Source organism: Lytechinus pictus, chromosome 3 (genome assembly GCF_037042905.1).
Source record: "Lytechinus pictus isolate F3 Inbred chromosome 3, Lp3.0, whole genome shotgun sequence".
In the NCBI taxonomy this organism is placed as follows: domain Eukaryota; kingdom Metazoa; phylum Echinodermata; class Echinoidea; order Temnopleuroida; family Toxopneustidae; genus Lytechinus; species Lytechinus pictus.
The window spans coordinates 69,638,837-69,665,570 of NC_087247.1; the positions used below are offsets into that span (position 1 = coordinate 69,638,837).

Genomic DNA, 26,734 nt, shown 5'->3' on the forward strand with positions numbered 1-26,734 from the left:
GCACTAGAGACCTCTTTACCAAATCACGACTTGATCTACTCTTTTCATCTTCCCTTTTGGAATTAGCAAAGGCCTATAAGACGCAATACAAACAATGCTTTGTTTTTAAGTGATATCGCTTGTGATATCGATACTTTATAGAGCGCAACGTATCGTCTCAGATTTGCGGTTGCTTGATTCGCTGAATCCTTCGCGTCACGAGCGCGGAACAAAATGAATACATTAATGAATTTGCCAAGTTGACCTTTGTCATTGCGCTGATGTGCGTATTGTCTAATACACGTACAAAACCACAGTTGACGAGGGAGCATCGTACGAAATTAATATTAATGAGGGCTTATTTTAGCTTCTAATGGATTCAACAAAATGGCGGTAGCTTCGGGGGCTTGGAGCCACCATACTAATGAGCTGTGAAACTGTCTAATATAATGAACACAATGAGCTCATTGACATTTATATCTAGAGCTGTAGCCTGATGTTGACATATATGCTTGTAAAAGAGCATGAGATTTTAAATTGGATAATAAGGAAAGAGTTAAAGCTTAAAACATCATGAAGGGCTGCAGTAAGGATATCATGAATAAGGAGAATACAAAGGATATGAAATTCCTGTCATGATAAAAGAGTTAGAAATAAAATGCTGCATCAATTAAATACCGTAAGTAACGGTCTATTAACCGCACCTTTTTCTCGGCGGGATAGAAGCAAAAGTCAGGGGTGCGGTTTATCCACGGTGACGGGTCTGAGCCAGCCCGTCGTAACCCCTCCCAAACATGTAAGACGTCTGCCAGTTCACAACACATCGAGTGGCCGGGCGTAGCCGCCCAGGGCAATGTCGTTTAGAGGGGTATGAGCCACGGGTAATGAGAAGTGATTATTACGATCTTAATAAAATATTGTCCATAACAAACGCACCCACCTTCATGACACTAACTTTGACTTTATTCTCGATTCAAAGCAGCGAAGTTTCCTGGCTAAGTTCAAAGAGACGCCAAGCATACTTGGTAATATTTTGTCACAGCTGAGCAAGAGTTGAGTGAGCTGAGCTAGCTTGCGTTGTATTGTGGTTATACCGTAGTGCGACTTAAGCTGGCGCTATTCATTTTAACCCCTCCCCTCCAAAGTCCCGTTTCTTGCCAGCTTATTTTTTCTTTCCCATTTGCTTTTCATAAGATACCATGTACACCATGCACGAGAGAGACTGCACGAAGCCGTAAAAACAACTGGAAGAAATGCCAATTTCTTTGTTTCTTGAACCTTCCTGTAATCCTGTATCCAAAATTCATGCTAAGACATCGAATGCTAGACAAATTCTGAAAGTGATTGTGAGGTTGTGATGCAAGAAATGTGAATGTTTCTTCCTCCTACGCCGGGAAAGACACAGATCATAATTTGATAGATGTACTGGTACCGTATCGTAGTTTGCAATGTACAAGAACGGCAGTGATGTGTGTGTGTACACTGTGACTGTGAGGTGAGTGAGTGTGTAAGTGGCCAATATTGTCGGGACCTTTCTTTCTTGCTAACATTTGTAGATGAATTGATCAAGAACAGCAGATTTCTGCATACCTGTAATCTCTTTGGATAGTTTGAAATCTTTAACTTATTTTTTGTTTCTTCGTACCTCAAATATGCATGTAAATGTGAGAAGGATTTTTTTTTTGTCCAAAGTTGAGGGTGCGGTTAATCCACGGGTGCGGTTTATAGTCCATTACTTACGGTAAGTATGAGTAAGGACAGTTAACACTGGTTTCTCACCTTAGCTGCTATCTCAAATCCCATTTGCTCCAAGGAAAAAAGCAATGGAGCCTTACAACTAGAGTACAACATCCTCTCTCTTACTGAACACTTGTAGCCAGGCATTGTGTAGATGAACACTAATCAAGAGAGAGAAAAACATAGAAAAATACATTTAAACTTTTTGATGACAAAAATTCATATCATTTAAAATTACATTTATACTATTGAGATTTTTGTGTTTTGTAGGCAAATACATCAACTGACAATCATAACAAAACAGTGTATAAAAATACTTCACAAATGAATCTCTTGGATTTTGATCAAACAGTATGATGTCGGTATACAATGGTTTGACTAGCTATTAATATCCCATTTCCAAGCTTTTCACATTTGTCACTCTTATCATTTATGCTTTGATTTCCAATGACGCACTATGATACAGTGGAACTTAGCAGTCTTAAATAGTGATCTTTAAAAAATAACTTCCTTTTATCTCCTCTGCATAGCAAAGAAAGACCTAAAGCACCACTTTTTTTATGGCAGTGACGGCGACGTCGGTTGCATCGTCAACATTAAAATCTCAACCAATGATAAGTTTAGGAAGTATATACCGGTAGACCTATTTTATGAATCTTGGACACAAGGGTAATCAAGTATCTTTTATCGTCTCGCTTGAGCTCAGGTCACATGATCAAGGTCAGAAATCATTCAAGGTTAATAAACTTTGATCATGTTACGGTTACAACATTAAAATATTAACCGAGGTTAGGTTTTTGAAATGTCATCATAGCCTTCAAGCCTACCTTTAGTTTTGGTTCTCCCCATAAGTGCACGTCACTTTCCTGTTTCATTACTTGATTATATTAATGCATGTGCACCTGATCTACATAGAATCTGGGGGGGGGGGCACGCAATTTATATTTTGATGGGGGTGTGCCTTACAAAACCCTAAAAATGTGGGGTCTAAGGAACTGACTACAATGGTAAATTACAGGGTCCTGGGAACTTAATGCATACTGGGCATTGTAAAAAAAGGTCTTCGTCTTCGGAACAGGATCGCGTTACTGTAGGTACGGTGCATGCTAGCGCTGTGCATGTATTATGTGGGTGATAGGCATGCATAAGCTGCTAGCGGCTACTTATGGAGGGAGTTGTGAAGCCGTGCGTGTCGCCCTCGCAAACTTGGCAATTTTGACAGGGGTGGGGAACTGAGATGTTTTGTAACGGGGGTCTTGAGAGCGGGGTGGAGCGGCTTTTGAACAGAACTTTTGTCATTTGGAGTATCTAGAGAACTGAAAATCAGGTCTGAAAAAGGGGGTCATCAAAGTGGCCCGTACCACCAACGTATTTACATCTCAGTAAATAGATTTTAATTCACAGAGCAAAGTGCAGAAACTAGGACCAAGGAATAACAAAGTTATGGCATTTTAAAGATTTGCATTATTCTGGTGAAACAGTTCTAGCCATGTCTTCATGAATATTCAATGAGCAAACTGATGATGTCATATCCCCACTTGTCTTTTTTATTCTATTACTGTAAACGCTGTTATTTTCGCGGGATTAATTTTTTGCGCTTGGCGGCTTCAAAATATATTCATGGGTTCTTGAATTCGCGCTGCACACTCCATAATCACAAAGTCACTTCCCTTCCCCATCTGTGAATGGTTTTAATTAACATTTCAGCAACAAAATTGTATTTTCTGATTTTAATTCTAGCTCTAAAGCGGCATAATTCAGCATTGTTTTGATCCAATCATGAGCTTTTGTGGCATTTAGCGCAACTTTTCTTTGCGGGGCGGACATCTGGGAAGGCAAAACAGAGGCGCTGCTGGCCTGGTATAGACGGCCGAGCACCGGTTAAGGACCAGGGGGATTACGGCTATTCAAAGTGCATGGGATCAATCAACAAGACATCTTCTTAAAAACAACAGATCTAAACACTCAACAATCAAACAGCAAAAGCAACTTATATTTCAAGCAAAATCATTATTCAAATACCGATCTGCGACTGTTAAAAAAATGATTGCATTGGAACAAATTCTCGCGATGCATATGATTTTGGACTTGGAGCTCAAGCTTGCTTGATTATGCTGATGATAATGCACAGCATTTGTATAGCGCCATATATCTGTCAAAGACATTCAAAGGCGCATTGGAGGAGCCAGCCAATCTGGGTCGCCTAGAAGGGCGCGCACACAGAACTGTGACCCGCAGGTCTCTCCTCCCGATAACTGATTGGGGAATGCAGGTGGACCACTAAACCGGGGTTTCCCCCTACTCTTATTCGAATAGTGCAGTGGGTTCTTAACGTGCAAAGGTGGTGATTCTCCTCTACCCAGGGCCTCCATTTAACGTCCTATCCGAGAGATGGGGTGTTTTCCACTGTAACATAGCCTGCATCTATGAAACAGGGGAGAGACGTTTACACACAACGCACTGGCTTCAGTCATCCGCCCGGGGTGGATTTGAACCCTCGATCTTTAGTTCGACGGGCAGACGCTTTACCGACTGAGCCAACTTCGCTCTCGAAGATTGATTATTTCATTACAAGGGAGACATATTATTCACATATGTATGAAAAAATGAAACAATTATGATTTCACGTAATAACATAAAAAAGGAAAGTAGGGATGTGACATCAACAGCCCACGTAATGAATATTCATGATGATGTACATATAACTGTTTTCACAAACATTAAAATTCCATAACTTCGCTATTTATTATCAGATTTCGATGAAATTTTCAGCACTTTTCTCTGTGAATTTTACTCTTTTTATTTAGATATACGTGTAAATATTTTCAGCCCGGACCATCCCTTTAAACATCCAGAATGAAGGTAAAAGTAAAATTGATAAATAGAAATTATATAAGCTACAAATGACAACAATAAATAATGCAGTTGAGACTGTCAGAGGCCTTCCACTTGTCTGAAAACATTCTCCAAATAAATCCAGTTTTCATTTCTGTTTCAATAAAATTAATTTGTGATTGTCTTACCTATGCTGTTGAGTTTATCTCCTTCATAGACATGGGGAAACACAAATAGATGATATCTGGGACTATCATCAGGCACTCTAGATGGCAAAGTATTCACATCTGTATGTTCACAATTTGCTAACCTGATCGTCTCTGCTTTAACATCAATCAACTGTTGATAAAATCATTCAAAAACATCTTGAAGCAAAACAAATTTTTATTTCACGTGCAGGTAGTAAAACCATAAGGCTACATGCATATCATTTTGTCGGAGGGGGTCAAGAATATACCAAATATTCTAAAACTTGAGTAAGGGAGTGAGCGATGCAAATGAGCAAATGTGACTTTTTGAATGTTAATATTAAAAATAGATGGATACTCAAGTCTCAACTGCTCATTGCCAATATGACTCTGGCATTGTCAGACTAAAAATGTATTACACACACAACCTCAAAAGTATTCTAATGATCACCTCTGACCTTTGACCTAGTGACCCAGAATCTAATTTGATCAATATCCCTCCAATATGTACAAAATGTCCAAAGGATTTTTGGTACACTATAATTCGACAACACAATAAAAGGAAAAAATGAACTATGCAGGAAATAGAAAAATTTCCAACCTGGCTATTGTCAAGTTTTCAAAGAAATCATATATGCTCTCATTTTGATATATATATGCAATTTTAAGTATTTCAACCAGTATTACACATTTCACAAATGATTTTATAAATGAATGTCCAACTGCTGTTGCCTCAATGCCTTTTGTGCATGGGTGCAATTAGATTTTTTTTTTTCATATTTCATTTCCTGTCAAAACTGATGAAACAGAAATAGTGTCAGAATGTTATATCGAGTGAATGCACATCATCTCATCTCTTGGAACAAAAATAAATAAGTCATGACCATTGAGCATTGTGCACTACACTTCAATAATCATAATAAGGTCTGAAAATATGCATTATCGCATATGATGATTCACAATCATTCATGCAAAAAAAAAGGATTTACCTTTCACTTTTATATGATATACAATCTATTAGATTTAATGATAACCAGGTTAGGATGTTTTACTTCCAAGTTCCAGCATAGTTCATCTGTTAAATGTGTAATATACAATAATTCTTAGAAGATGATCCCTCAAATGGTTTAATTATTGCAAGAACTAAATATTTCAAGGTATATGGCCTTTGTGACCGTTTGACTCTGACTCCATGACCCTAAATTCTAAGAAAATTGTGGTGCCTCCCAAATGTAGAAATAAGCCAAGTTTGAAGTTGAATACTCAAATGGTTCTTTTGTTTAAGTAAAAATATCGCAAGAACGATGCACTTTTGAGTATATAATGACCTCTGTGACTATGACCTTGATACACCAAAATTTGACGAGATTATTGTCACTCCCATATGCATACTTGGACTAAATTTGAAGTTGATCCTTCAATATGATCTTTAGTTATCACAAGAACAAAAACATGACAGACAGACAGACGACCCAAAACATGACTCCGGTAGACAGAGGAAAAAAAAACTTTGGTGCACATTTACATTTTTTCTGAAAATTTGCAATTAAAAAATAGGTTTTCAAAATTTCATGGGGGAAGGGGGGGGGGCTGATGCTGAGCACATTAGTATGGCGCTCATTGAACAAGGAGCTTAAGTACCCCTTTTGCACGCTTTAACTAAAAACTCTTTAAAAAGATAGAACTATAGGTTCAATGGACCAAATATATTGTTCTGAGTTTTAATTGGGTGGGAAAGGGCGAATAATGTCCCATTAAGTTAAGGGGAAACCCAACCCTTCATCCAAAGCACCCCAGAATTTGCTGAAAGGATGCATTGGAACTCTTCTTTTTTTTTAAATATGTCATTCTGATTAGTTTTACCAACTTTTGAATTAAATATCTAACCTTCAAAAAGCTGTTTCAAAGAGGGTATCATCCAGATCAGTTTATTACCACTTGGTCCAGCCAGTTGGTCTAATAGACAATTAGTTTAACATCATTTGTCCTAATATCAGTTGGTCTAAGAACCTGTTGGTCTAGTCAACTTTTCCTCCAGTTACTATTTGGTTGAATTGTTATTTGGTGTAATTACTACAAGTATGTAGTCAATTTACCTAATAGCCATTAGCCATATGGTTCATAAATATTTAGTGTAATATAGATATGGTCCTTTATTATTTGGTCTAATTGCCACTAGTCATCAAATGGTCTGACTGCGACATAAAACCAAATTTGTCTAATACCAATGTGGTGTACGCATCATTAATTTTGGTCCAATGCCCAGTTTATTTAAGCTCAGTTGGTCTATCATCATTTAGTCTACATCTGTTTAGTCTTATAACCACTTGATCTAATTGATAATGAAGCCCATTATCAAGAATCACAAATTTTAGTGTTTTATAAAGTAAACTACTAAACTAAACTAGTAAGCAGTGAAAATGCATGAAACTTGCATTGTTGTATTCAGATTCTTCACACTTTTCCAATAATATATAGGTGTTTTGGCTTCCAATATGGTCTTTAACGCAACGTGACATCACCCATCCTTTCAGTACAAGCCCATGTAAAATGTCTACTTAAAAGTAGAAAACAAGACATGAGACAAGTTTTATCAGATGTGAAATCACCCATTATCAGATCAGATTAAATAATTTACATGTACAATAACGAACTAATGATTTCTCTGCGATTCATGGAGATACTTTCAATCAATATACAAAATATATGCCAGGCCCATGAAATCAAACGTTTTAAGAGAGACAACATAAGTGCAGAGTAATGTGTAATATTTGTACATAACAGTCTAGAAGTACTTAATCTGTATTAATTTAATCCTTAAACTTTCAAGGCAATTCAACACCAATCATGGTGCTTAAAATAATTGCAATTTATAAGATGAATATGAGTAGAAATAGTTACCAACTGTACGTAAGTGTTTCGAGAGTCCAAGACTTCCTTTATTCTCTCAAGGGCTGCTTCCTCTACTGGGAAGGCAAGGCCTGGTAAGGTCTGATTCTTGGTGTGCACACCAATATCTGATCTTGTTTCATTTTTCTGTACCAGCAATATCTCTTCTTCTCTTTCTGTCAAAGGACCAGCAACATCTTTGGCTGCCTGATGTTCACGATAACCTTGTAAGGACACCTCAGACTGACAGATTGGATAAAGAGAGCTCTTGATTAATGATATTAAGTCTATTAAAATAATTTTAAAAAAATATTTAGATCATAAATTTAACTTTTGTTTAAAATCATACATGGACAAACAACTGAAGAATCACAAGCATTGGATTTGCACAACAAATAATGTAATAGTTCCTGAATATTTCTATTTGTATTTTACATACTCATATTGTGATGTGATTTAGAAGTTTGGTACCGTAATTTATAGCCTTATAAAACAAACAAAGGGAACGCCTGTGGCAAACTCGCCTGCATTTCGCGATTCCATATAGCAGCAGAGCCGACTTTGAAAACTATTGAATAATTCTTCACAAAAAACACCATTCATATGACTATGTTCATTGACCTTGATCATGTGACCTGAGACTCTTGCAAAGTGATCAGTGATACTCAATTACCCTTACGTCCACATTTCCTGACTAGATCCTTAAACTTTCAAAGTTATGGCAATTCAACAAATACCCCCAACATGGCCAATGTTCATTTACCTTAAATGACCTTTTACCTTGGTCATATGACCTGAAACCCCATGCAGTGTTCAACTTGATTAATCTTATGTCTAGGTTTTAAGAAATAGGTCTACATACTTTTTAAGTTATGATGACATTTTAACCCTAACTAGGCCGGGCTTTTTTGGCTGTTCTGTGGCCAGGGGGGGTTGATTCAACCCACCCTGAGATCTCGGCCGCTGATCGCGCGAGCGCCGCAAAAATTTGCACGCTGGTAGTGTGCGATGTAATCTACAAGACTGTATGGTAAAATTTTCCAAAATAATGAGATTTTATTTCATATGAATTAATTATGCTAATTTATGCATAAATCATACTTTTTGCTCTAATTCACTAAATAAAGCTCCTAGAATGCTAATTTTTTGTAAAAATATTCTTTGTAGCATTCTTAACAATCGCAATTGAAAAAAAACTTCGGTTTGGAAACCAATTTCTTATGTATTTTATTGTTTTATGAATTTCTTATGTATTTCTTTGTTTTTCAACCTTTTGTTTTTCTTTGTTTTTTTTAACCAGATTTATTGCACAACCTATTTGAATCATAATTATGCTAAAATCAATTGATTTTAGCTGTTGAAAGTAAAAATAATCATATCTTTATGAATAAGATGAGAAAACTCTATTTGCATTGACCTTGTACACAAAATCACGTTTTGGAACAATTTTTGGTCTGACATGCACTTACGAAATGTTACGTTATTTCGGAAACGCGTACCCGGGCGTCGTAAATTTGGTCTCAAAAGATGCGCGAGACTTAAAAGTATAAACTCTGCGAGTGGCACGGTAAAAAAATATTGTGCGGTGGAACGATCGCAGAAAATGTTGAGGGGGGTTGATTCAACCCCCCCGGCCTGTTTAGGGTTAAAAACTTCACCCTAGTGAAGATTTCAATGTTGACGCCGCCACCACCGTCAGAAAGCAGCACCTAGAGACAAGTTGAACGCATCTGGCAGTCTCGCCTGCATTATGCTTTCTATTGTTATGATGCCAATTCAATAAATTCCCCCAACACGGCCAAAGTTCATTGATTTTAAATAACCTTTGATCTTGGGGTCGTATGACCTGAAACACGCACAGGATGTTCAGGGATACATGGTTACACTTGTGTCCAAGTTTCATGAACTAGATCCATAAATTTCAAAGTTATGGTGACGATTCCACAAATACTCCAAACATGGCCGAAGTTTGTTGACCCTAAATGACCTTTGACCTTGGTCGTGTGAACTGAAACTCAGGCAGGATGTTCAGTAATACTTGATTACACTTATGTACTAGTTTCATGAACTAGGTCCATATATTTTTCTAAGTTATGATGACATTTAAAAAAACTTAACCTTGGTTAAGATTTCAATGTTGAAGACGATGTCGTCGGAAAAGCGGCGCCTATAGTTCTCGCTCTGCTATGCAGGCGAGACAAAAATGCAATCAATAATAAGTTTTACCTTTTTTGTGCATGCTTGTTCATCATCTATGACAGTAGTTCCTCCAAAAAACGTCTTCATTGATGCCTTTGTACTAGCACTCAACATTTTTTGACGAACCTGGCATTATAATACAGAAATAGCAGTAGCAGTAATGGGTATCATTGGAGTTGCATTAGTAGAAGAGAATACAGCATAACATCAAATGATCTCAATTATTGAATTTTCCATTAGCATTTATACTACATTTGCAATTTTCATGTGACTTATTTTATTCATATAAGGGTGTTTTTCTTGACAAACCTTAATAGGTTTTTATGACCACCCAGTTCCAATAATGTATCTTTTCATTGCCGTTTGTATATCTGTTTATTCTCTTGGTTTATCTTACATTTTCTTGCCTTATTACTGTACATTGTATAACTCTATTCTATACTTTGTATTGATTTTCATTGGAATTGAATAAAACATTGAACATTAATTTACAGGAATCAAGTTTAAATTTGATGTGTTTGGTGCATTTATTTTAATAATTGCTAGAACAAGCCAATTCGGTCTTTGATCCCAAACCTGAGCATATCGTCATCAATCTTGTATAAGCCAAGTTCAAGGTAAGACATGAATCGATTGTTCATCACAAGACTAAGCCATTTTGTGGTACACAACTTTTAAAACCTTTAATTTATTATGTAGCAACCAAAGTCAATTTTACTTTTAATGTACATGTAAATTTTTATCTTAGTTTTGTCTTGTTAAAGTCTCTCTAGTTTCTTTTGTTTTATTTCTCTGGCTTTTTTTTTAAATGGTCGCTTTATAGTATTATCAAGATGGTAATAAGATTATTATTGACACTTACCGCACTGTCATCTGGGACAAATGGGATGAAAATCCACTTATATCCCTGAGCATCCTTAGTGTCCTTCCGGTAAAAGATGTAGCAAGGACTCTTTTCCTCGAGCAATGGTGGTACTAATACATCAAAATGTAACATTATTGTTAAGGAAAATACAAAGACAGTCAACTTTTAATGTTTTGCTTGCTTTTACGTACCAGCACATCTACATGTAAATAGCCCTCAGTAAAATAAGGTAATACTATTACTCTACAAATACCCCTGAGAATAAAGTTAAGAGTAAATTTCACAACAGATGAACAAGTACTTTAAAAACTACTATAACACTAAATAGAAATGAAAATAAATGAAAATTCACCGAGCAAAATGCAAAAAATTTCATTAAATCCTATCACAAATAACAAATTAATGAATTCAAATTCAAGAAATATTTTGTGGAAATGTCAGTTTGTCATGAATATTCATTAAATGAGCTGATGTTATATCCCCACTTTATATCATAATTATTTCACATTTATGTATCTGTCTCCCTGACCCTTATAATAAAATAAGTTGCAGCAATGGATCTAATGCTTTCAATCAGTTGTCAATTCAATTTTCTTACTTTTAGTGGACAAAATATGAATAAACATAATTGCATACTAGAAAAGAACAAGTGGGGATATGACATCAATTTTCTCACTGAATATTCATGAACACATGTATAGAACTGTTTCACCAAAATAATGCAAATCTTTAAATGTCACAACTTTGTTATACCTTGTCCGATTTTGATCAGATTTTCAGTTTTTATTTGATTTTTCTTTATCTGGTCTAATCATATTATTTTCAGCCTGTCGTACCCCTTTGAAATAGACATCATTGGAATAACATTAAAGGGATGGTCCCGGCTGAAAATATTTATATCTTAAGACATAGAGTAGAATTCACTGAGCAAAATGCCGAAAATTTCATCAAAATCGGATAACAAATAAAAATAAATTAATACCCTCTAGCGATTATTTCAGTCCGCAATAATGAACCTATTTAGTAATAACTTTGTTATTTGTTATACGATTTTGATGAGATTTTCGTCATTTTGCTCAGTGAATTCTACTCTATTTATTAAGTTATAAATACTTTCAGCCCGGACCATCCCTTTAAACATCATGAATGAAATTCTGCTGTAATTTTATTTACATCTGTTTATAATCTGTTGATAATTACAATTCTCTTCTTAACAGCGTTTTAGATGAGTTTGCACCTGTGAAAACGAGACTTGTCACAGTTCGTCCCAATACTCAATGGTACTGTCAAGAAATTTCTGGGGCAAAAATCCTTCGAAGAAAATTAGAGCGCAAATGGCTCAAATCAGGTTTAGAGTCTGATCGTGAGAAATATCGTAATCAGCGGCAGGAAGTGCAGTCATGCGTTCGAGCTGCTAAATTATCATATAACTCCCTTCTTATAGAAAACTGCACAGATACGAGACAGCTTTTCAAAGTTGCTAATGTTCTTCTAAATACAAAAAAGCCTACTCCTCTTCCTTCCTCGACAAATCTTGTGATTCGTTTTAGCGACTTTTTCAAAGAAAAAATACAAGATGTTATATCAACACTCCCTAACATTGGCGGGTTTGATATACCTCAAACCACAGATAGTACGTTGGATACACTCTCTCCAACTTATTTCGATGAGATGAGGTCCATCATAATGAGCTCATCTTCTAAATCTAGTGACCTTGATCCAATACCAACATCACTTCTTAAAAAATGTCTCCACACTATCGTACCATCTATTGTGAACATAATAAACACAAGTCTTGTTTCTGGAATAGTGCCAGACTCTATGAAGATTGCTTTAGTTCGTCCCACTCTGAAGAAATTTAACCTTAACAGTGACATTCTACAGAACTATAGACCCATCTCAAATTTGTCATATTTGTCTAAATTGGCAGAACGAGTAGCTTTTTCACGTCTTCGTACTTATCTCATTCAAAACAATCTGATCGATAATCTTCAATCTGCATACCGTCCATATAACAGTGTTGAAACTCTCTTAACCAACCTTGTAGATAATGTCCTTTGTGAAATGGACAAAGGTAACATAACACTTCTGGTGTTACTTGACATGTCCAGTGCCTTTGACACTATTGATCACTCGATACTTGTGAAGAGACTTTACTCTCTCGGGGTATCAGGCACTGCATTACAGTGGTTTACATCGTACATAGAAAATAGAACCCAGTATGTCTCTGTAAATAACTCTAAATCTGACAAGTGTCCCCTCTCTTACGGTGTACCACAAGGCTCTGTTGGTGGTCCACTATTGTTTTCCATTTATCTACAACCAATAAGTATGATAATTAAGAAGTATAATATTAACTACCATTGCTACGCTGATGACATTCAGCTTTTTGTTTCTGTTCCTCCTAAATTAGAAGTGATAGCCGAAGCATTGAAAAATATTGAAGAATGTATTCAAGATATGAAGCTATGGATGAATTCCAACAGTCTGAAGATCAATGAAAATTAAACCGAATTCATAATTTTGGGCTCCAAGAACTCCTTAATGAAAGCAAATCACAATCAGTTGGTTCTGCATGTAGGTGATAAAGTCATTCTCCCTGTCTCAAATGTACGGAACCTTGGTGTTATATTTGATAGCAACATGACCTTTCATCAGCAGGTATCTAGTATTTCCAAGTCAGTGAGATATCAATTGCGTAACCTGGGATTTATACGTAGGTTCTTGACTGACAAAGCATGTGAACAATTACTGCATGCATTAATTTCATCTCGTTTAGATTTTTGTAATTCTGTTCTCTTCGGACTGCCCAAACACCAGCTAAACAAATTACAGTCTCTTCAAAATTCCAGTGCGAGACTTCTTACCTACACACCTAGAATGTCTTCAATCACACCAATTTTACGTTCTCTTCACTGGTTGCCTGTCAACAAAACAGTTATTTTTAAGCTCATGTTACTTGTTCATCTAGCCATTCATGGGATGTCGCCACAATATATTAAAGATACGCTACATCCCTACAATCCAACTCGTACTTTAAGATCTGGCAGTGACAATTTGCTTCTGATTCCTCGTACCCGACATTCTTGGGGGGATAGGTCCTTCTCACATGCTGCGGCCAAGTTGTGGAATCAACTTCCTCAGTCACTTCGCTCCATTAAAGTACATGAAACATTTAAAGTACACCTTAAGACATATATGTTCAACCTTTAATACCTTCACAACTAAATCTATATACACTGAATAATTATGTACATTTTTAAAGAAATAATATTTGTTTTGAATGCATTTAAGGTACACTCTGTGTCATCACACGCTGGTCTGACTAGCTTCCTATGGGGGCTGGTGCCCTTATTTGCTAGAGCTCCTGTGAGTACTGAGCTGACCGGGCTTGCCCCTTAAATTGTCGGTGAACGGGGCAGCAAGCACAAGGGCACCAGGCCCCACCAGGATGTAGCTGGGAATTTCCAGGATGATACTTGTAGTGACTCAAAATTTCTATTTATATCTAAGTAGCTGTTTGTAATGTACGTGTATATAATATTTGCTATCTAAAGGAACTGTTGCTTGCCTAGCGCAATGAGCGTCTCTGGACGGTGTGCGCGCTATATAAAATATCACTATTATTATTATTATTATTATTTCAAGTTCATTCATTTAAAATATCCATCATGTTCATCTATAATATAATGTATGAAGTGGGCAAGTAAGACACTAAACCGATCCCTTGGGGCAACATTAAAGAATAACATTCTTGAAAAAGATATTAATAATAATTCTAAATCGTAACAATTAGTAAATTAGCAAGGAAACACTTTGGTTACATTATCATACAATCCAGAGTGAAGAGATGGCAATTTTATATGCACTGCCTTGCCACTTTACTCTGTAAAGGATATCATCTTCCCATGAGCCAACGACATCATGTTTTGCTGCTACCACCAGTTCCTCTGTTAAAATAAAATAATAAGAATAAACTAAGTAAATTAAAATGACTAAATAAAATGACTCTGAATACAGTACATGTACTGTACATTAATAACTTCCTTTGAATACAAGTACATGTTGAACTTACAATTTACATGTACTTTGCACTTAGGCTATTCAAAATGAATATAGGCACCTTAGACCCTGAACATCTAGAAAATTGCTTACCCGAGGCAGGAACAAGACCAGTTGCAACCTTGCAACCAAGATTTAAGTGGAATAGTTTTGTGAACAGCCCTGGTCTGGATAAATGAGTCTGTTTACAGCACAACACTCATTCCTCCCATATAGGTCACAGAAAGTTGGTCAGTAAGTTTCAAATTCCTGACCACTTTCAAATAGTCTGAAGGCACAGACCCTTAATTAAAATTAATAAATTTTAGTCTGATTGAAAGTAGTCTAGAAAAAGTGCAAAATATATGGCCAGTATTCTGAAGTCAGGTTCAACCTAGACCATGGTTACTCTGTACTTAAATTATGGGGAGCCAAAAAATATGTGTATATTACTTATGTTTACTATTTTGTTTCCTTTTGCTTTCATAATGAAGAAAAATACTTCAAAATACTTCAGTTACCATTCCCAGACAATTTTGGCATCATATGAGTTAATAGATTGAATGTGTACTGTTATGGATTTGTACCCCAATTGACTCTCCATACTTAAACCACAACTTTAAACCAGGGTTTAACCCTAAAATGGCCGGGGGGGGGGGGGTTGAATCAACCCCCCCCCCCTCAACATTTTCTGTGATCATTCCGCCGCGCGAAATTTTTTGACTGCCCCACTCGCAGAGTTTATACTTTTAAGTCTCGCGCATCTTTTGAGACCAAATTTACAACGCCCGGGTACGCGGTTCCGAAATTACGCATGTCAGACCAAAGATTGTTCCAAAACGTGATTTTGTGTACAAAGTCAATGCAAATTGAGTTTTCTCATCTTATTCATAAAGATATGATTTTTACTTCAAACAGCTGAAAGCAATTAATTTTAGCATAATTATGCTTCAAAAAGATTGTGCAATAAATCTGGTGAAAAAAACAAAGAAAAACAAAAGGTTGAAAAACAAGGAAATACAAAAGAAATTCATAAAACAATAAAATACATAAGAAATTGTTTTCCAAACCGAAGTTTTTTTCAATTGCCATTGTTAAGAATGCTACAAAGAATATTTTTACCACAAATTAGCATTCTAGGAGCTTTATTTAGTGAATTAGAGCAAAAAGTATGATTTATGCGTAAATTAGCATAATTAATTCATATAAAATAAAATCTCATTATTTTGGAAAATTTTACCATACAGCCTTGTAGATTACATCGCACACTACCAGCGTGCAAATTTTTGCGGCACTCACGTGATCGGCGGCCGAGATCTCAGGGGGGGTTGAATCAACCCCCCCCCCCCCCCCCTAGCCACAGAACAGCCAAAAAAGCCTGGCCTAGTTTAGGGTTAATGTAAACCTGAGTTCAAAATACAGGCCTATGTATCTGTGTCAATAGTAGAGCTACACTTCATAATCCTAACTCGCCTCTTTCTGACTAACGTTCACACCACCATGTGGGGTTGATGCTGTCAACTACTGCAAGTGGACTGAGATGGGTTCGAGGTATATGTACATGTAGGTTTGGGTTTACATTCATAGATACATATTGGTGGTCCATGGTCACCTTGAGACACCCTGAGACTATCCTTAGAGGTGCTTTTGGGTAGGTTTGCTAAAAGGTGGCCCGAGGATGGTTTGACGTGATTACTTGTGCAGTTATTTCTTTCCTACCCGAGATAGGCCCCAGCCCGCCACGGGTAAGTGATTTTATTGATGCAACAGTGACCTTACACCTTTCCAAAAGATATTACTTAAGCTTACAAAATATAGCCTAAGTCTTTGTTATTCAAACTTTAGAATAGTATGTCGCTGAACAACTGGAAAAGGGTTTGTACAAATATCAACCATTCAATCACATGCAACTATTAATTACATGTACATGTAGTTAAGTTTAAGTTCTATTTGTTGGATGGTATGAGATACCTCTTTCAATGAATATAATATACAATATATATATATATTAATATCATGCTTATTCCAGGGAATTTGAAAACCATAACGCCAAATGACGCCGTTTATCTCAGGAAAGTCTGAGTCAAAATGTTTTTAATGATTGGTACACACCAGTGATTTTTTTGCAGAAATTGGTGGACTGGAGAAATAAAGAAATACTTGAGAAATTCAGTGTCACCAAGAACTGTGAAAAATTACCAGCATAATACCAAATTTTAAATTTAAATATTAAACTTAAATTAATACCAAATATGCATTTTCAATCTAAAATTTAATCAACCAGCTAGAAGTTATGGAAATAGAACTCAATTTTCTTGCTTGAAGTTTTTTTTTTACCTAAGGTCAATTCCTTATTGAATCATGTATCTAGGCAGGGCCATATTTATTCTGTTTGTTTGCAAATCATAATTACTCCACTTGACCGCTGGAGTTAATAGTTTCATATTGTTGTGAGAAACAAAATCAACTCAAAACAAGACAAAAGCGATTTTGTGTCTCGCCCACTTATGAAAATAACCAGAAATATCGTGATTTGCGAGGGCATGCAACAGAATTGTATGGAAACTACATTGTGAAATGACTGGGATGGAATAACACTTGTCATAAGAGCCATGCACGTAAACTTTAATGTTGACCTGAAAATGACCTTTGACCTAACCATGTGACCTCCGACTGCAGCATAACATGCAGGTCGCCTAAGTACATCTACCATCCAAGTTTTGTTGAAAAGTGACTTACGGTTGCGGAGTTAGTCGTCATAAGAGAGTCTTGCATGTAAACTAACATTGACCTGAAAATGACCCTTGACCTAACCATGTGACTTCCGACTGCAGCATCACATGCAGGTCCCCCAAGTCCATCTACCATCTAAGTTTGGTTGAAAAGTGACTTATGGTTGCAGAGTTAGGTGTCATAAGAGAGTCTTGCATGTAAACTTTAATGTTGACCTGAAAATGACCTTTGACCTTACCATGTGACCTCCGACTGCAGCATAACATGCAGGTCCCCCAAGTCCATCTACCATGCAGTATAACATGCAAGTCCCTCAAGTCCATCTACCATCCAAGTTTGGTTGAAAAGCGAAAAGAATATTAATAGCCAAGTATGTCTCAAAGATAATAATAATATACAAAATTTATAGAGCGCTATATACAAAAGTTTCAAAGCGCTAAGAAAGAAGGGGGGAAAATACAAGATATCTCAGAAAAAGAACAACAAAGGAACTGAAAGTGAAAACACCATTACGAAAAAGTAATTATACGTACAAATAAAGAGATAATCGGCGAATACACAACTTAAATATAACAGGTCGATAATCATGTATGTAAATTTAAATAATCCTAATAACTAAGCTTACAATCCGAATTAAAAAATCTGAACACAATATGATAATGCAACTTAACTGAGGGGGATAATTTCATACAGAACACAATATAAGCAAAAAATAGGCAAGTGAAACTTAATAAAAGAGGTGGGTTTTAAGGTTTTAAGATGAACAATTATTTTTAAAAAATAACTCCTTTTCATTCAAACTCTGGCAACATACAGGATAGGGCTACAGAAAACTCCTCCTTAATGCAGGTAGATTCCATTTAACCTTCAGAAATGTAGAAAGAATGAACATAATTGCCAGTATAGTAGTATGTTAATCTTTTCCACTAATGGCTATTCAACTCTTGTGGTAACCCAGGGGCTTACCGTGTATTTGACCATACTCACGGGACTAGGGTGATTTATGGTCTAAATATTTCTCTAAATGAATTGTGAAAACAGAAAGTATACAATTACCACGACTATATGGATGAAGGTCTAACGAGTGGCAGTTTCCTGACATCTGGGCACAGACTGGAACCTCAAAAAAACGAAAAGTTCTCTCCTTCTACCCCCGTCTCGATCGGCCATTTTCCTTCTACCCCCGTCTCGATCGGCCATTTTTGTTAAAAATCGTAACAAAATGGCCGATCGAGACTGGGGTAGAAGGAGAGAACTTTTCGTTTTTTGAGGTTCCAGTCTGTGCCCAGATGTCAGGAAACTGCCACTCGTTAGACCTTCATATAATCGTGGTAATTGTATACTTTCTGTTTTCACAATTCATTTGGAGAAATATTTAGACCATAAATCACCCTAGTCCCGTGAGTATGGTCAAATACACAGTAAGCCCCTGGGCTCCCGCCCGCTGTGCGGGCGGGAGCTCCCTGGGTTACTCTTGTGGATGCAATGTATGTGTTCAATGCCATTTTAGAATTCCTTTTCTACACTATTTCCAAGGACATGAGATAGGGTGTGAAATAGACCTAAACGAAAGACAGCAACACCGAGAACAGGGATATGCACCAATAATCCATCATAAATAATGCTATAAAATCATGGAAAATGCTGAATTGCTGCCTAAATATATATGTAATAATACCATCAGCTTTAACTATCAGTTTTATATTCATAGTCATACTAACCTTTTTCAATTACCACTTTGATTACTCTTATGGTTCCTCCTTCATTTTTGGCTTCTTTTATTACTGTCTCCAATTCATCTGAAGCTGTTGGTAAAATAATAAGAATAGTAAAATCAATGCATTAGGAGTTGATGCCCATTGTTTATAATTGTATGAGATTTGACACTATGGATTCTGGAGCAGATTTTGATTTTTTTTTCTAAAATTGGTCCATATTTTAATTTTACTATAAAGATTGAACAAATTAGAATTAATACTCAATAGGCCCGTTTTGAAAGTCCATTTTTTATGCACGTGTACACGGCGTGTTTTTCGGTCGTGTACACGTTGTAAACACTGAGCGAGTTTTCAGTGTTTCCGACATGTCGACACGGACCCGCATCAACATGTCAATGTAACATAAAAAGGGGTCTATATAGCCTAAGTCACGGTTTTAAAGCTTACCTGAGAAGTTAGAAGTATCAATCCACAAAAATTGGTGCAAATAAAAAGTTTACTCAGCTTAGCAGCGCATTAAATTAATAAAGAATGCAGAAGAAAATCAGTGCAGGGCCCTAGCTAGCGCCGACGTTCGTTGGATGCGCATTTTGCATACTGTACCGTACATGCATGCACAGATCGCTGCAGAATTAAGTGTAACTGAAGTTATCGATTGATTTTCATTATTTTATTGTCAATTTGAGGAGCGTTTGTTCGTAGGCTTGTAGCACATGTGTACGAGCGTATAACACGTAACTGTAGCAATGATCGCTGTCGCAATTGGTGATTCTCAAATTGGCTCTGAGTGTAATTGAGCAACGCTTTCGAGATCGGAGCAGACCCATTTCGTGGTACAAAAACTTGAGTCTCCAGAATGAATGTGGATTAAATCGGCGATTTTGGAAGTACAATCACTCTAGGTTAATTGAAATATATTGACATATTAGTGATTAAAACATGTGCAGTGTCTGAGAATTAAGAATTAATGTGAGGCTGTGAGCTTGTTCACTGACTTATTACAGTCTCATGCAAGCTTTATGCAGATGCTACCGTGTACACGGTGATGGAATTTAGTACACGTGCACTGACCTGACCGTGCGTGTACACGTGTACCCGAAACGGGCCTAATACTCAAAAACAAATAATTTAAAGATAATTACATGTACAGTACATACAGGGTCCTTGTGATGCAAAAGACAATTTTATTATAGGTATACATGTATTATTGTTCTAGTTCATGCTTGTCAAGTGCCTAAATGAAAACTGCCAGTAAAAATCTCTACAAAACTATGTGCAGCTAAAACAAGAGGCTTTAACAACTTCCTCTCCGAAATTTATTATCGCAAATAAAATCAATGTATCCCATTTACATGATTTAGGGCTAGATCTTTCAGAAGGAAAGTAGAAATCTCGGGGGCAAAAATTTCATATTTTTTCACAGTACACGCACATGAATGGGAAGCAATCCCTGGCTCCGTGGAGAGTAAGCACACATTAGGGAATGATTTTTACTCTCTAGGACTATAGGAGCCTCCCGGCTAGTCCCTGTTAAGTGGAGCCGAGTTCAGCGAAACAACCAATAATCCGGGGGGGGGGGGGGCAGTCAAACATATTGCTGTACACATGCGTGACCAAAAACGTGTTTAAAGGTGTTTTTTTTTCAGTTTTGGACGCAGGCCGCATGTGCACTCTTAGAGGGTATCAAAAAAACAGATTATCAAAAATAAGGGTGGTTTTGAAAGACTGGTCAATGGTCAAACGTGGGGTCAAACGTATTTAGGGTATGTTTTTTAAAAAGCTTTTTTAGTCTAAGACTAGCCAAATGTGAAGGGTATGTTTTTTTTTCCCCGGCCGGGGCTTTTTCTTCCTCGTTCTGAAGTGTTCAGGTTCTTCCCAATTGTGGCATTTTAACCCTAACTGCACTGGGGCGTATGCAATACCCATGAATATAGTTTTGTCTATTTAAATATATTGTTAGCAAGAAGACAAAACTTGTTTAGGGGCCAAAATGTGTACATGAAGCTCACAAAAAACTTGTTAAGGGGGTTATTTCGCACACGAGGAAAAACTTGTTTAGAGGGTGTTTGGAAATAATTTGGCCATGCAAGTGTACAGTAACATTTGACTGTCCCCCCCCCCCCCCCCCCCCGGCCAATAGACCTTATCGAAAATAGATTCACACAAAGGATCATGGGATCGAAAAGGGAGCAATAGCGCCACTATTGTCCGGATGCGATCATGCAAACGCAAGCAGCCGACAATATAGTGTACGATGTCCAGTGTATAAAAATATGATCGACGCCCGCAGCCAACATTTTGCTTACTTCCAGTAAACGCCTCGTCTTATTTGTTCCAGAGTCTAACATCACTTTTCTTCTTAATCATACTGTAGGTGGCAGAGATAGATGTGCTGTCAATAGCTGGAAAGATTATTGAAGATTTAATGAAGAAAAGTGCAATTTTGTATAATTTTTGGGCACTGTCTGTGTGTACAGTGCGTCCCAGAAAAAACGAAACCGAGATTAAGCGATGATTTATCATAACTTAATCACAAATACAATAGACAAATGACCTACCATTGTAAAGCTTAGAATCTCCTCTTTCATCTGATATTACTTAGATTATTCCTCATTCACGCATGAGTGAGCAAAAACAATTTGAAGAAAGGATACCAAAAACTCATTTGGCGGGGAGTATCTGAATTTCAAAAAGAAAATCACATGCCTAAAAAGTTCAATATCTGCTCTTTTATTTGATACCTTAATCACAAAAAATGGTCAAGAAGTAAAAAAGTTATGTTCCCTGGAAACAATGCTTGTATTTCCATAATTTCATAAATTAAACGTGTTTTCACCGGTTTCCCACAGAAGCTATCGCATGGTTAACAAAAGACTTAATGCATGGCTGATCGTCAACAAAACGGAGTATCGAGTGAGTTTGAACGCTAGCCTGTAAAACCTCCTCATTTTATGAAATTATTGAAATTCAAGCCTTATTTCAAATAACCAGAACTTTGTTATTTCTTGACCATTTTCTGTAATTGAGGTATCAAATCAAAGAGCAGATATTGAACTTTTTAAAAATGTGGTTTTCTTATTGAAACCCAGATACAGCCAGCCAAATGACTTTTTGGTATCCCCTCTTCAAATTGTTTTTGCTCACTCATGCGTGAATGAGAAATAATCTAAGTAATATCAGATGAAAGAGGAGATTCTAAGCTTTACAATGGTAGGTCATTTGTCTATTGTATTTGTGATTAAGTTATGATAAATCGATAAATCTTGGTTTCGTTTTTTGTGGGACGCACTGTATTGTGAGCTGTCAGTGCAGCTGTGAAAAGTGCGCTTGTGTGCACTCTCAGTCCAGGGAAAATGTACATCGGCGAAATGGAGGGAAGTCCCGGAATTCCAACGAAAATAATATAATGATGATAATTAAAGACACAAACTTTGCAGTATTTTATTACTTTATTGTAGTTATACATTTTAGTAATATGTATCAATCGATTGTCAAGAATACATGTTTTATGAATAATTATCTCAATCCTGATTTTGTTTTATTTTTCTCTCTACAGATACATATTGAGGATCATGGCCGGACATTATGAAGTTTCATTATAGTGGCCTGGGGGCCCCGGGGGGGCCACTTACATTGACGAGTGGATACCATGCGCGACCAAAAAAACACGTAAAAAGGATGTCTTTTTCACGACAGGGCACGTTACGTACGTAACGTGATAAGGGTGTCAAAAACACAAAAATAATGAAAAAAGGGTATCTATTTCGCTATGAAAATTACGTGTTTAGGGTAGAATTCGCGGGGATGATAAAACAAAATTAAAATGTTTTATAAAGGATGTCCTTTTTGCCCCAACACTTCGTGTTTAGAGTCCGATTTGCGCGAGGTGTAGAAGGTGGGGTCGTACTAAACCAATAAGGTAAAGCCGACGACCGAAGGACCCGTAACAATCAAACATTCCTGTACTTGTTTAGGGGTTCATTTCAGGGAACATTTGCCAAGAGTATCGTTTTGTTTCCAATACTTGTTAAGGGTAGGGTTTCACACGCCAATACTTGTTAAGGGGTGCATTTTCAGAATATGGAAATTACGTGTTTAGGGTGCTTTTCGAGACACCATGGTCGCGCATGGTATCCACTCGTGAATGGAAGTGGCCCCCCCGGGCCTGGGGCGGTATTCTGAACATTGTCTTTTCTCCATATTTTCTCTTTTCTCAGAGATATGACAAAATTGGTATTCTGGTGGATTTTCCTAACTTTTGTCACAAAAATTGTCATAAATTTTGTCTCTTCTCTTTAGCGCGCACCAATGCACGTAATCCATTCATACCAGCAAAGTTATGACAGGGGGGTAGCAGTCATAAATTTTGTCATATCTTATAGTACCAAATATCCTGATACCCTGCCGACTGAATGTCAAGTATATAATGATATTTAGATTAAATTGTGATATTAGTTTCACTCATTATCCATGACAATTTTCAAAATTATTTTTTCATGCTACAATTACACTACCAGTCACCATTCTTTGACTCACTATTACCTGTATCGGCCAGAGAACAATAGAATCAGTGGACCAAATCTATTGTTCTCTGGTTGAAACAGGGAATAGTGATTCAAAGAATGGTGACTGTACCCACTTAATTAATTCCTCCCTTTTTTCTTCTTCTCCACTAAAATCCTTCACAGCTCCCTGTCTCTCTTTGTAATTAAGTGCATCAATAAACATGTACATGTAGTTGCGCGATGCCAGCAACTGTATTGGGGATACGCCCTACCTGCCACGGGGGCCTTCCAATTGGCTAGAAAAGCTACCACTGGGAACTAACAATGATTTTGATTGGTTTGCTTCCGAAAAGATGGGCTTGAACTTTCAGAGATATGACATGGAAAAGACAAATGTTCAGAATACCGATTTGTGACAATCATAGCGGTGTCACATCTCGGAGAGAAATCACAAAATTTATGACGAAAGTTGACAGTGTTAAAGAATACCACCCCTGGTCGCAAGATTTCATAATACTGCAAAGACAAACTAATGAATTAAATTTGAAACAAATATGAGAATAGATGAAAGTATGATGAAAGAAAAATAAATAAAAAAAAAAAATTAAATGAGGAAGACGGTGATCTGTGAGAGACATGAATGATATGAAGTTTATTGAAGATGCAACTTTTGAAATAATGTTTGTTTCATAAATAAAATTGTATATGTAAAAATGGAATATATATCTGTATATCTATGAATTAAATATCCATCATTATGGTGAGGTTGTATAGAAGGGAGACCATGAAGAATATTAGATCAAGTAGGGCCTACATCATTCTTGTAAATTGTTCTAAATTAATGGATTTATTTGATTTGATATACTGCATGACATATTTTATATATATATATATATATATATAAGCATCTTGGTTTTCCACGTATTGGCAATAATAAGACATCAGAAATGCGAAACAAATGATATTCACGAGTAATGTAAGTTTGCAATGCCAACAAGTTCTTTATTCACGATTCACGAATCTTCCCCGAAGAAGGTAGATGACTACCGAAAATTTGGAAAGTGAATAAAGAACTTGTTGGCATTGCAAACTTGCATGACTCGTGATTATCATATGTTTTGCATTATATATATATATATATTTATCTACATCTGTGTTTAAGGCGATTTTTTTTGTCTTCTTTCAATGTTCGTAATGCGCCTTAACGCCCTCTACCTTCGTCTTTACGTTTATATGTGTATTATGACGGAATAAACCCATTCATAGACTTTGCCCTTACGTAGGATGTAGGCATATATATATATATATATATATATATATATATATATATTCTTATCAATATATATATATTTACTAGCTTGTTTTTTTATATAAATTTTAGATTTGCTCTCTTGATCCTCGAGTTTGCCCCCTCTCTAAAATTTATTGGTGTAATCATGATCAAACTCAAAAGCCTGATTTGGACTATGTCCCCAAACTAAAGGACTATGTCCCCCTATACCTTCAAAATTTAAAAAAAAAAACTAAATTTACTAGCTTTATTCAAAAATAAGATATAGGCCTATAAATATAATAATGGTCTATGATTCACATCAAAATTATTTTAAAATAGCCCCAGGTTCTCTCTTTGTTCGGATCGCTGACATGTTCTTTTCTTCAATTACTGTAAGTCGATCGGCATTGACCTGGAGATTCAGTGACCGTGCATGCTCACTTTTCCTACAAAACTGCACAAATTCAGCCCTAGAAAACTATGAAAATATTGTGAGCATTGAGTTCATACTTTCACTGTGCAATCATGATACAAAGATTGTTCTATAAATTCACATTCAAGTATCCAAAATAATTTCAATATGAAGAAATTAGACTTAAAAAAAAGCCTGGAATTTGAGTGACAGTACCGTACACAAAACATATGGCGTTGTATGGCTTCCCGAAAGCCGTTTTCGCGTTTGCTCCCTTTTCATTCCAGTGATCCTTTGCAGTGACATACGCCCTCATGCGACAAACGCTATTTGCAATTAGGTCCATCTTGATCTACATCGGGATGAACTGCTCCTTGAGGGTTTTTCATGTCTTGTTTATTCATTTATTTATTTAATATCAATTCGGCAATTACAATATACAATGAAATTTCAACAAAATATGAATAAAAGCAGAGCCGTAGATGGGTACATGTAGCTTAGCTGCCTGGGTATGGAAAAAGCTAACTTGATAACTGTGACCCGAGGGTCTCCCTCCCCGACCAAGCTACATGGACCCAAAATTGGTCTGTAATAATAATAATTGATAGAACATTAAAAGGAAGATAAATACACAGATAAACAACTAATAAATTTAAAGCAGAGAAAATAAAAATAGACATGATTGATAATGTGGGTTGTGTAAATTGGTGGTATACTTGAGAGAACATGAAACCGTGTGTAATAGATATCATCTCAATAATCGAAATTGACAATTAAATCATAAATCTTGAAATGAGAGTGTATATATTGTTTTAAAGGAAATAACTAATTGACTGCACGAGAAGTTGAAAGTTGGAGATAAAAATAGATTACGAATATGAGCATCTGTGCAAGTATGACTATGATGGTGGTCCACAAGTCTGCGCACCTCACTCATCCTAACAACGAGGTTATAATATAACCTCGTTCTCGTGTGTATACACTAGCATGGCCAAAAAAAGCATCGACTATTTTCCTCCTCTTCCCTCACCCAAACATCTTGACCTTATCGAACTAGATCAAGTGTGATACTTGACATAAATTTATATAACAAATATGATCTTATTGATGAAAATAATATGAAAAATGACTAAAAACTCACCGATTTTTTCACCTCCGGTGACCGTCACTACTCTTGGTTCGTTCAATGGTGTTTGATCGTGACAAATCGAAAAAGAAAAAAATATCACGAAGCCATAGAGGTTCATCCACCCGGATGGATGAAACACTACTCGTGATGCATTCTGGTAAACATGTCTCGATAGCCTCGACAGATTGGCAATTTCGTTTCGTCTAGATAAACATGTTTAAAGAATCAAAA

At 36.5% G+C, this 26,734-nt stretch overlaps 1 protein-coding gene across 1 annotated transcript in view; it reads right to left on the reverse strand.

The window, feature by feature from the left end:
- The window catches only part of LOC129255372 (twinfilin-1-like), a 41,345-nt gene that overhangs the window by 8,937 nt on the left and 5,674 nt on the right, over positions 1 to 26,734 (reverse strand). The window contains exons 2-8 of the mRNA XM_054893732.2: positions 19,188 to 19,271; positions 14,592 to 14,642; positions 10,690 to 10,817; positions 9,855 to 9,953; positions 7,641 to 7,871; positions 4,740 to 4,890; positions 1,759 to 1,877 (exon numbers count right to left, since the gene is read on the reverse strand). Coding sequence (XP_054749707.2) covers positions 1,759 to 1,877; positions 4,740 to 4,890; positions 7,641 to 7,871; positions 9,855 to 9,953; positions 10,690 to 10,817; positions 14,592 to 14,642; positions 19,188 to 19,271 — 863 coding nt within the window. The remainder of the gene's footprint in view (positions 1 to 1,758; positions 1,878 to 4,739; positions 4,891 to 7,640; positions 7,872 to 9,854; positions 9,954 to 10,689; positions 10,818 to 14,591; positions 14,643 to 19,187; positions 19,272 to 26,734) is intronic.